Source organism: Bos mutus, chromosome 9, assembly GCF_027580195.1.
Source record: "Bos mutus isolate GX-2022 chromosome 9, NWIPB_WYAK_1.1, whole genome shotgun sequence".
In the NCBI taxonomy this organism is placed as follows: Eukaryota; Metazoa; Chordata; class Mammalia; order Artiodactyla; family Bovidae; genus Bos; species Bos mutus.
In genome coordinates this window covers 49,449,763-49,462,377 of record NC_091625.1, presented here as the reverse complement: position 1 = coordinate 49,462,377, position 12,615 = coordinate 49,449,763, and the positions used below count along the sequence as shown (strand labels likewise).

Below are 12,615 nucleotides of genomic sequence, written 5' to 3'. Positions count from 1 at the left end.
AGCTTGAACATCTGGAAGTTCATGGTTCACATATTGTTGAAGGCTAGCTTAGAGAATTTTGAGCATTATGTTGCTAGTGTGTGAGATGACTGCAATTGTGTGGTGGTATTCTTTGGCATTGCCCTTCTTTGGAGCTGGAATGAAAACTGACCTTTTCCAGACCTCTGGTCTTGCTGAGTTTTTAAATTTGCTGGCATTCTGTGTGCAGTGCTTTAATAGCATCATCTTTTAGGATTTGAAATAGCTCAGCTGGAATTTCATCACCTTCACTAGTTTTGTTCATAGTGATGATTCCTAAGGCCCACTTGACTTTGCACTCCAGGATGTCTGGTGCTAGGTGAGTGATTACACCATCGTGGTTATCTGGGTCATGAAGATCTTTTTTGTATAGTTCTTCTGTGTATTCTCGCTACCTCTTCTTAATAGCTTCTGGTTCTGTTAGGTCCACACCGTTTCTGTCCTTTATTGTACCCATCTTTGCATGACAGATGATGCTATGAAAGTGCTGCACTCAATATGCCAGCAAATTTGGAAAACTCAGTAGTGGTCACAGGACTGGAAAAGGTCAGTTTTCATTCCAATCTCAAAGAAAGGCAATGCCAAAGAATGCTCAAACTACTGCACAATTGCATTCATCTCACACGCTAGTAAAGTAATGCTCAACATTCTCCAAGCCAGGCTTCAGCAATAAGGTGAACCATGAACTTCCAGATGTTCAAGCTGGTTTTAGAAAAGGCAGAGGAACCAGAGATCAAATTGCCAACATCTGCTGGATCATGGAAAAAGCAAGAGAATTCCAGAAAAACATCTATTTCTGCTTAATGACTATGCCAAAGCCTTTGACTGTGTGGATCACAATCAACTGTGGAAAATTCTGAAAGAGATGGGAACACCAGACCACCTGACCTGCCTCTTGAGAAACCTATATGCAGTTCAGGAAGCAACAGTTAGAACTGGACATGGGACAACAGACTGGTTCCAAATAGGAAAAGGAGTATGTCAAGGCTGTATACTGTCACCCTGCTTATTTAACTTATATGCAGAGTACATCATGAGAAATGCTGGGCTGGAAGAAGCACAAGCTGGAATCAAGATTGCCGGGAGAAATCTCAATAACCTCAGATATGCAGATGACACCACCCTTATGGCAGTGGTCATGTATGGATGTGAGAGTTGGACTATAAAGAAAGCTGAGCACCGAAGAATTGATGCTTTTGAACTGTGGTGTTGGAAAGGACTCTTGAGAGTCCCTTGAACTGCAAGGAGATCCAACCAGTCCATCCTAAAGAAGATCAGTTCTGGGTGTTCACTGGAAGGACTGATGTTGAAGCTGAAACTCCAATAATTTGGCCACCTCATGTGAAGAGTTGACTTATTGGAAAAGACTATGATGCTGGGAGGGACTAGGGGCAGGAGGAGAAGGGGACGACAGAGGATGAGATGGCTGGATGGCATCACCGATTCGATGGACGTGAGTCTGAGTGAACTCCGGGAGCTGGTGATGGACAGGGAGGCCTAGAGTGCTGTAATGCATGAGGTCGCAAAGAGACAGACATGACTGAGCAACTGAACTGAACTTGCATGACACAGTCCCTTGGTATCTCTAATTTTCTCTAGTGTTTCTCATTCTATTGTTCTCTATTTCTTTGCACTGATCACTAAAGAAAGCTTTCTCATCTCTCCTTGCTATTCTTAGAACTCTGCATTCAGATGGATATATCTTTCCTTTTCTCCTTTGTCTTTCTCTTCTTTTCTCAGCTATTTGTAAGTCCTCCTCCAATAACTATTTTGCCTTTTTGTATTTCTTTTTCTTGGGGATGGTTTTGATCACGGCCTTCTGTACAATGTTATGAACCTCTCTCTGTAGTTCTTCAGGCACTTTATCAGATCTAATCCCTTGAATCTATTTGTCACTTCTGCTGTACAATCATAAGGGATTTGATTTAGGTCATACCTGAATGGTCTAGAGGTTTTCCCTACTTTCTTCAATTTAAACGTGAATTTTGCAATAAGCTTGAGAGAGTGATGCAAGACCCAACCATTTGGGGTTAATGGTGGGAGTGGTGGCTGTCCAACTGAGAAATCCAAGACGCATAGCAGCACATGCCTACAAACCTTTGGAATCACTGCAGGAGCCTTCATAATGGTAAATCTGAAAGAACATTACTATTATTAGAGTTTTCTCATTCTGCAGTATGATTTCACATCAGTGATACTTTCTAATATTTTACTTTGATGCTTTACTGGGTTAAGAATCTAGTTAGATAATTTCTTTTGTCTTTGCTGATAATCAAAATAGAACACATATATTCTTCCTTGGTCACATTCTGTTTCTCCATCCTCTTCAGATTTGCCGTAGCTTTCTTTCCTCCCTCCCCTGAATCCCTCCCTTCCCACCTCCACATCTAGGGACACTTCCTGACTTCACACCATTCAACTGAAGAATTATTTTGATGCTACTATCTTCCACAGGGTCTTCCTACTCTATAGCTGCTGGGCTAACTGCTCCCATGCTTACCCTGCCTCCTTTGAATGCTCAAGTTTCCTACCCAGAGTACTCATGACCTACCACAGAATACCAACATGACACTGTCCAAGAAGCAGCAACAGGAATAGTTACTAAATGTCTAGGCCAGGATATCATGGAGAGTAACTCTTACAAAAATTGAAGCCTTGAAAAATCCTAATTCATTTAGAGGATTCAACAGTGAAAACTTACTTTATAGTAGGTTTCAGTATAATTAGATGAATTCGCATAATAATCAGTTGTAAACCCTCAGAGAATTTGACTTTAAAGGTGATGGCTTTTAGTGGCAGGAATAAAAACAAAGCTTGGGTTGTCTTATTCTTGAGATGTGCTTAGTGAAACAAAATGTCCAGAAATGACATAATTTCCAACTGGCCTATTTTAGCAATGAAATATATGAAACAGCAAAAACCATGTAGGTAATTTCTGTATGTTCTAATAAGCCTTGGTGATAGATTTTTTGCTGATAAAAAAAAAAATACAAAACAGAGAAGTAGTTTCATACAATGGTGAGCAGTCCAGAGTTTCTAAGGCCTCACACCTTTAAATGAAAAATAAAGAATAGTAGAGTTGAACTACAGCTGGGGAGAGCACATGAGGTTCACATTTGAGGTTCATGTGAGTCACATATGTGCTAAAGGCACAGTTCTTATATAAATATGCTTTGAGCACACATCCCCAAATGTAAATAGCTACCTTGTACCCTGACTTCAAAGAAAAGTCTCCATTAGGAACACTGCTAGGGATAAGAAACAAGAGGAAAAAAACAAAACCAAAAAGAAAATAAGGTTAGATAGATGCTGTATATAAACTAAACTGTATACAGGTATATATTTCATACATCTATTTTTCAGCATTTCCTTTAAGTCAAGATAATGTTTAAATACAACAGGGTCATTTATTTGGGCATAATAAGTAAATAACACAGGATAAGGAACTTTTGACAAAATTATTTTGATTTTAAATTATCTTGAATTATATACCATGTATATACCTACAAATCACATTAAAGGAGTAATGACGAAACTTGAAAGATAAATGATGGCTTTCACCCTACTTCATGGGTTATGTGATAGCTTTTACATGAAGTTAATTTTGGGTTCTGCTACTTATTAGTGATTAATAAGGTCATCTGTGGTCCTACATAAGAACATCTTGAAATATTAACTGTTGCTAGTTAACTAATGTTAACATATGACTGTAATATACACAGGACCATCCAACCCTAAATGAGTTGTGAGACATGGAAGGGGAGGAATATGTGACTGTTGAGACTGGCACTCGTAGGCTAGGAGCACTGTGATTACTGTCCTTCAGGCCACATGAGATGTGCAGGGAGAAGGAAGACAATGCAACAGTTTTATCACTGATTTCAGCTACTTTTTTCCAATCGTAACTCCAGCTAGGAACATATTTTAAAAAACCAGAAAAGTGTAAGGAAGAAAAAATCACTATCAATCTATGGCAGGAGATAGGAGAATACCTACATTTAGAAGTACTGGAAGGAATCACAAAGAATCATATTAACAGACTGTTTCACATAAAATGTAAAAACTGCCATTTGAAAAAACTAAAAGACACTCAGTGAACTACCAAAATTTACTAATAAAGCAGATGGAAGGTTAATACATGTATATATAACTAATACATACATATGGAAAAAAGTAACATATTTCATGAGTGACATGCCTCATACCAGGCATACCTCATTTTATTGTGCTTTGCAAATAATGTGGCTTTATTTTTTCTTTACAAACGGAAGGTCTGTGGCAATTTCATGTTGAACAAGTCTATCAACACCATTTTTCCAACAACATTTGCTCACTTCATGTCTCTGTGTCATATTTTGGCAATTCCCTCAGTATTTCAAACTTTTGCATCATTATTTTATTTGTTATGATGATCTGTGATCAGTGATCTTTGATATTACAATTATGACTTATGGAAGGCTCAGATGATGATGGTGAGTGTTTTTTTTAGCAATACAGTCTTTTTATAATAGATTAAGTTATGTACTTTTTTAAAGATATAATACTATTGCACACTTAGATGACTATAGTATAGTGTAAATGTAACTTTTATTAAGCACTAGGAAAACAAAAATTTTGTGTGATTAGCTTTACTGCAATGTTTGTTTTATTGCAGTAGCTGGAACCCAATCCACAATATCTCTAAGGTATGCCTGTATAAAGTTTTAGGGGTGTATGCATGGGTATATGGTATTTCAATTTGGTAAGGTTCCCACACAAATATATTTTTAAAATGCTGTACTGCAACAGATAAAAGCCCAAAGGAATGAAGGGACAAAAGAGAATAAAATTAAATATATGGAAAAAAATGTTCAACTACAAAAAAATTAAGGCACACATTAAAACACTAAAACAAGAAACATTTTATCTATAACAATAAATTACAACAAGTGAGCATATACTGAGACTGTTACTCTCATACACTGCTGACAATTCATACATCAATAGGGATAATCAAAATTGGTACAGCCCTTTTAGAAAGTAATTATCAGTGTGTATGAAAAATTATAAAAAATGGCTACATTATTTGAACCATTAATTTAAAATTTATAAGTCTGTACTCAGGAAATAACTCTAAATAAAGAAAAACCCATAATAATAAAGATGAATGATTATTTAATTATAGGAGAAAAGTACAATGGAATAGTCATATAATAGAATTATGCAGATATGAAAACATTTTAATGATGCTTATTACTTAAAGGACAATAATAGGCTTTACTTTATCAGTGTTTTCTAAATTTTTGAAGATGGTCATGTTATATAGTTTATACAAAGTTAATTTTGCAAAATTGATTATGAATTTCAAGAGCAGTGAACATTCAAATATTATGAAAAAACTTAGCCAAATATTAAAATATACATAGGTGATGAAGTTAAAGGGAGAAATACAGTAATAAATGGGAAGCCTGGGTGACTCAATGGTAAAGAATATGCCTGCAAGGCAGGAGGCATGGGTTTGATCCCTGGATCAGGAATCTCTCCTGGAGAAGGAAATGGCAACCCACTCCAGTATTCTTGCCTGGGAAATCCCATGGACAGAGGAGTCTGGTGGGCTACAGTCCATGGGGTTGCAAAGAGTTGACATGACTTAAAAACAACAGCAATGGTAATAAATAGATTAAAACTAAACATAATTATATATGTAATTCCCATTATGCTATAATACACACTAATTTGACAGGTATAAGAAGTAGAATTAAAATATGTTGCTTACCTCTCTTTCATCCATATTCAACCACTGCTTTGGATCTTCTTCAGTAGCTAGAAAGGCTATCAATTCCAAAGCAGTAAGGCGAGTTTGACGTCTTGATGAGACAAATATCAAAACAGGTTTGGCTGGAGAATGGCTTCTAATTGCTATTGAAAAATTGTAGAAAATAAAATAGTAAGCCACTTAAACCAGAATCTGAATTTCATTAGGATATCAAACAAATGCATGAAAACTAAGGATGTAAATGATTTAATCGAATTCTTAATTTGGTCATGAAATTTTGACATTATACTGGAGAAATGATAGGAAAGGAAAGGTAGCTGTCTCTACTTAGCGGAATTTTTTGCCCAAGATAGGGAAAAGTGAACTATCTTGACTCCTGGTTCAGTTCTGACCTGCCAAGGAAGGAGACTGAAAAGCTGAGACTCTCCATAAACAACTGTATATGGACACAACTGTACAGGGATACTAGACCTCAGGTTGGGTTTTCTATTTTTGAGTTGTGTTTCTGCTTGCCTAAGCAATGATACTACAGAGTTAGTTGGTCCTGGGGTCTGGAGAGAGAATCAAGACCTGAGGCAGGGGTGGGGTTGAAGGAAAGCCACAAAAAATTCCTTTTATTTTTGTCCTGTCACCAGTAGATAGAAAAATTAAGTGAGTTTGTATCAATAAATTAGCCAGATATGTCATAAAAATGTTTTCCCCAAAACATAAGCATAAGGTTTAAAGTGGGAAGATAAGAGAATGCAGAAGAGAGCTGAAGAAAATACCATGCTTGAATCCATGTCTGAGTGACGGCACACAGGGAGTAGGCACACAAGATAAGTAGTTTGAAAACTGGGTAATAAGACTGAAAAAATATTACTTAAATAGCCACACAAATCATTTGACTTAACTGGGATTGAAGTTTCTTTGCTATGCATAGGTTCCAAAATACTGATAAGATGGCACAAGGAGAATTTATACTTATGTGTACATAGGTCTCTTAAAACAGTCAGAGATATGAGAAATTTTTATACTAAAAAGTACAACTTCCTTGTAATTTCTTGTTTGAAATGTGAGCTGCAGAATTTCTTTTTTATGGGGTAAAAGAACAAGGTTCATAAATGGAAATGTTGACATGACCTTGGCTATATTTATACCTAAGAGTGAGAAATAAAGCTACCACAAAATCATAAATGTAAACTCAAAGAAATATAGTGATCCACTACAGGTATAATAAAGAGTTTACAAGGATAGCTGCTGTACTTATGCAATATTTAGAGAAGTGTAGGCATAGTTAATTTACTGTTGATTTACATAATATAAATTGCTTCATTTCAATCACTGGTTTGGAATCAGTCATTCCTTAAATGGAACCAATCCATCAAACATACTATGAAAAATTAACACATTCACAGTTGATCAGAATTTATAGAATGCAAATGGTAATACTTTGATAAATCATATTAGAGATACATTTAAAATACACATATTAGCACAATATTGGTATCATTGGTGCACATAATCATGAATGAATGAATGTGCCTCTTTTTTAAACCTCAAACATTTAATGGATTTTTGCTGCTGCAAGAACAGGTGTGGCTGAACAGCTCATGGCAGATTTATTGTTCATTAGTGATTTTGTACAATGCTTCTTTGGAGGTGTAAATAATCTGAACTGCCAAGATTGGTCTCCAGTTCACAATCAATACTTTGCTTCTGTCATAAGGCCAATTACAGCAGCTAAAAAGTCACCTCACAACTGTCACCTCACAATCAACAGCAGTTCACATTAGAGAATTTATTTTGGAGGTTATTTTTAATTGATATAATAAATATTCCTTATGCAGCCTAAACATGAAAACATGTTTCAATAAAATAGGAGTGTTATTCTTAAATCTTTCCTGCCTGCCTAATTTGTTAGAAAGGGAAAAACAAAAAATAAAACATAAACACATACATAGCCAAAAACAGTACTTAAAATTTTCAGATGATTTCTGATAAAAATTAATATTATGAGTCTAAAATAAATATTCTACTTGTCATTTACTCAAGTTACTATCATAATACCTTAATAAATTAATTTTAAGAATAATTTGATTTTTTTAGAGTACATACATTTATTCTACTATGAAGACACTTTAACTTACGAAATCAAACTTTCAATAGTCAGTTCAATATATATTAATATTCCTCAACAGTTAAGGTAAATAGTTCTAGATATTTGTAGAAGTTGGAGCAGCACCACCCTTTCAAAGAAGCCCACGATATTTAGAATGCATTTAAAGGCCACCATACAAAACGGTTGTTATTCATCCCAGGAAATCTGAAGCTTACCCTGAAATGTAGGCTTATTCATACTAGCCATACGAGGACAGTAATGTTGACCTGGGAAACCCTGAATGTGAACTTCCAGTGGAACTGGGCGTACTGATGGTCGGAAGTTGAACAAGCCCATCTAGAGTAAAAAGGAGAGAGAAACCATTTCCAGTTTTTATAATTTATAATATTCTACTGCCTCCTTAATAAGGCCCTAACCCATACCATGAAATGTCTGGTTTACCAATCTTTCACATACCTGACGAATATTGAGCCAGTCAGCAAGGTCTCTGGCATTAGCTAATGCAGTGGATAGTCCAACTATCCTAACAGGCTTTTCTGTGTGGGATGAGATGAAATTCGTTCGAGATACAATGACTTCTAGAACAGGGCCTCTTTCTTCCCCTAAGAAAGAGGAATAATGGATGTTAATCATTTAACAAGTCCTGATGCTAGCTGCTGCAGGTATGACAAGTCCAAGTTTGTAAACTGGATTCAGATGCAGTGGTACCCACCGAGCAGATGGATCTCATCTATGATGAGAATAGTGACTTGCTTTACATAGTTCCTATTTTGCCAGCTTCGGCTGACTCCATCCCACTTCTCTGGTGTGGTCACAATAAGGTCAGCCTTGGCAATGGATTTCATATCAGGAGTTACATCTCCTGTCAGTTCAATAACTCTGCAGGAGAATAAAAATTATCCCTTTAAATTTTCAGGTAACACATGAGCTTAGAAAAAATATGGCCTTCAAAATAAAATTTTACTATGCTTAAAACTACTTTATCTCCCTTTGACTTCTGAAATTTTTTGACTTGAGTCCAAAACAGATATTTCTTAATGATTCTAAGATGATTTCCTCCCATAAAATGAAGAATGTATAAAAGCAAATCACTGTAATCTAACTTCTATGCAGATATGCAAGAGTATCAAACTTTGTTTTGATTATGTTTACAAAGTCTCTACCCTTTGTGATTTTACAGAGGTGAACTCACACCTCCTCCTTATGTTGGAATAAACACCTTTCTAATGAGGGAAAGTGTTAACTTATTAAGACAAAAGGAGGCATTCATTAAGAATATGATTGTGTGTAAGTTTCATTTCTTTTCTTAGGTTGAAATTGTCTAGATATTATAGGCAAATTCAAATATATAAGGACACAAACAAGGTAAGTTGGGGCAAATATTATCTTCCCATTCTGAGAAGATCTCAGAATTATTGTGAGAAAGAAGGAAAATTGAAGGCTAACTCCAAATTTTAGGTAACCATGAAGTCATTTTTATATCTGTTTTGACTTTCAAAAAACAGAAAAAAAAATCAAGATTAGTTCCTCCAAGGATAGCATTCCCAAAGCTTTTTGTTCCTTTTATTATTTTTTTTACATTTTATTTATTATTTTGAATAGGTAATATATTTGTATGGTTCAAAGTATATATATATATATATATATATATATGTAGTAAATAGTCTCTGCAAAATGGATATTCTCATCACCTGATTCTCATTCTAAAACAAACACATATTTATATTCTTCACCAAGTTTTAAAAACAAAAGGGGAATACTTAAGTTAAAAACATTTCTTTAAACAGTATCTTGGAAGATCTATTTCTCAGTATATAGAATTCATTTTTTTCATAGAGTAAGACAATATTTTCATTGTGTGAATGTGTCATAATATATTTAGTGATGCTCCAGCAGTCACTCAGGATACATGCAATCTTGCTATTAAAAAAATATTATAATAAGTAACCTTGTCAGTAGTAAAAAAAAAATTTTTAAGTCATGTTCTCCAATGATTTTCTTTTTCTTTTTTTGGTAAATTATTTACATGCAAAATGCCTTCTAAGCAGTTTTTGGAAGCTACTTTGAAGTGTGTGAAAGAAAAATAGAGACATATCTTATTTTTCTTTTGTTTTTGAATCTAAAGTTTTGAGAAAATTTTCTTGCCAAATAAAAGTTTAAGTAAATTAAGGGCTTTCATTTTTCAATCTTGAAACAAGTGAGAATATTGATAACATTTTAACTATAACACTTTTAAATAAAATGAAAATCATTTAAAAGCATTCAACAGTTTTATGCAAATCTTTTATTTCCTGATCTTTTTCAATTATTCATCACATATCTTCTGAAAAGTAAGAACTTACTTTTTACCAAGTTTTTCTTCTATTCTAACTTTCCAATCATCCATTCGTTCACGTACTAGGGCTTTTAAGGGTGCAATATATACTGCCTAAAATGGGGATACAAAAAGATCTCATAAAAACAGTGACATCATTTTCAAATAAAGGTAAACTCAATAAAATTTATCAAAATATAAGTGTAGTTAAATGTATCTTTTAATACTGAAAGACTTAAAATTTTAAATTAATGGGAAAATGTCATTAGCTTAAACTACATTTAGCCAAAGTAAGACTTGAATGTAACAAATCATGAAAATACTGACATAGATAATTTTAAATATTTTTTAAAAAGCACCATTGGTATTTTCTTTAGGTGGTTTATAATGAAATTATCATTTAAAATTTTTTAATTTTAATTGGAGGATAATTGCTGTACAATATTGTGTTGGCTTCTGCCATACAACAACATGAATGAGTCCTAAGTATACATATGTGCCCTCTCTGTTGACCCTCCTTACCACTCCCTACTGCACATCACCCCTCTTGGTTGTCACAGAATGAAATTATCTTTTAACATAATGTGAAAATTTTTTAAAAACTAGGAGATAATAAATTATATATACTATAACCCTTTCATGAAAAAAGCTACTAATTTTGAAATTATACAGATAAATAATCCAGCTGTTTAAATTTTAATGTAGATTTTATGGAAGACGCCAATGCCAGTCATACATTTTAGGTGTTCTACAATTTAGAAAACAAAAATAAATTAAAAATAAAAAACCCTGGTCTTTAATAATCTAAACTTCCATACAGATTACTTACTGGAAAAAAATTCTTTCCTGTATAGAATGTTTCGAATTTAGAACAGAGCTCTACTGGTTGTGTTAAATTTGTCTCCTAATGGCTTCCCTAGTAGCTCATCTGGTAAAGAAGGCGCCTGCAGTGCAGGGGACCCTGGTTTGACTCCTGGGTTGGGAAGATCCCCTGGAGAAGGGATAGGCTACCCACTCCAGTATTCTTGAGCTTCTCTGGTGGCTCAGATGGTAAAGAATCCACCTGCAGTGTGGGAGACCTGGGTTTGATCCCTGGCTTGGGAAGATCCCCTGGAGAAGGGAACACTCCCTGGAGAAGGGAATGGCCACCCACTCCAGTATTCTTGCCTGGAGAATTTCATGGACAGAAGAGCCAGGCAGGCTACAGCTGGGGGGTCACAAAGAGTCGGACACAACTTAGTGACTTTTGTTTTCACTTTTTTTCACTTTCAATGGATCCATAGCCACATAATAAACTTAAGAGTGAAAGAAAGTAAAAGTGAAGTCGCTCAGTCGTGTCCAACTCTTTGCGACCCTGTGGACTGTAGCCTACCAGGCTTCTCTGTCCATGGGATTCTCCAGGGGATCTTCCTGACCCAGGGATCGAACCCAGGTCTCCCGCATTGGAGGCAGAAGCTTTAATCTCTGAGCCACCAGGAAAACATAAAGTTAAGCAGGGAAGAATAGCTACTAAATGAAAATCATTGAAAAAGGAAGTTAAAACATTTCTAAAATCACAAATGATGAGGAAAAGAGTGCATAATTCTAATCATAACAAATAAATTCACTTTTTTGGAAAAAAAGGTTTCTGAGAGTACTTCACATTTCAAGAAAGCTTAAAATCAACACTTATTTGACTCGACACATTATTTACATTAATAATAGCATGGCCATTTGGAGAAATGTGGAATAAAGGCTGCCTTGGTATTTCCTGAGGGTAATCAGCTGAATTTATTAACGTATATTTCCTTCACAGCCAAAGGGTTTGATTATGATTAATGATTATGAATCATTATATTTCTTATAAGTATGGCTATGAACTACATATCTTACAATGAAATTTCCTATGAATTATAGATACTTTACAATGAGGAAAGGACATGTGAGTGCCAATAAGTACATTAGAAATCTAACTAAAGGACTCCAAAGTATTAATATAAATTTCCTTGTGGCCATTTACTCATATATTGATCTGGGCCCCCGTGGAAAACTCACAAGAGAGTGGCAAATCTATTCAGTAAGTCCTGCCAGTATATTTAGAACTGGCTAATTTACAGATTATAAATTATGTTTTATAATTGAATGTAAATATGTGATTGTTTCCAACTGACCTTTGAAGTAGGGTACTTGTTGAAGACTCTGAAAATGGCTAATTCAGCTGCAACAGTCTTTCCTGATCCAGTGGGTGCTCCAAGTAGGACATTACAGTCTGTGTGATACAGCGTATGAAATATTTGTGTCTGCACAGGGTTAAAGTGGCTGAAGTTGTACAGTGCTTCATATGCTTCACAGCCCAAAGCTGTGACAGGTAAAGGCTGAAGATCCAGTAATTCTGAAAAGATTCAACAAGTACATACAAAACTGGAGAACATGCACATTATAAAATAC

The 12,615-nt window shown here is 35.0% G+C and overlaps 1 protein-coding gene across 1 annotated transcript in view; it reads right to left on the bottom strand.

Annotated features, from left to right (window-relative positions):
• Positions 1–12,615, bottom strand: part of ASCC3 (activating signal cointegrator 1 complex subunit 3) — a 338,210-nt gene that overhangs the window by 102,914 nt on the left and 222,681 nt on the right. Inside the window, exons 25-30 of the mRNA XM_005902613.2 lie at positions 12,339–12,559; positions 10,217–10,302; positions 8,587–8,753; positions 8,331–8,476; positions 8,090–8,210; positions 5,774–5,916 (exon numbers count right to left, since the gene is read on the bottom strand). Of these exons, the coding sequence (XP_005902675.2) occupies positions 5,774–5,916; positions 8,090–8,210; positions 8,331–8,476; positions 8,587–8,753; positions 10,217–10,302; positions 12,339–12,559 (884 nt within the window). The remainder of the gene's footprint in view (positions 1–5,773; positions 5,917–8,089; positions 8,211–8,330; positions 8,477–8,586; positions 8,754–10,216; positions 10,303–12,338; positions 12,560–12,615) is intronic.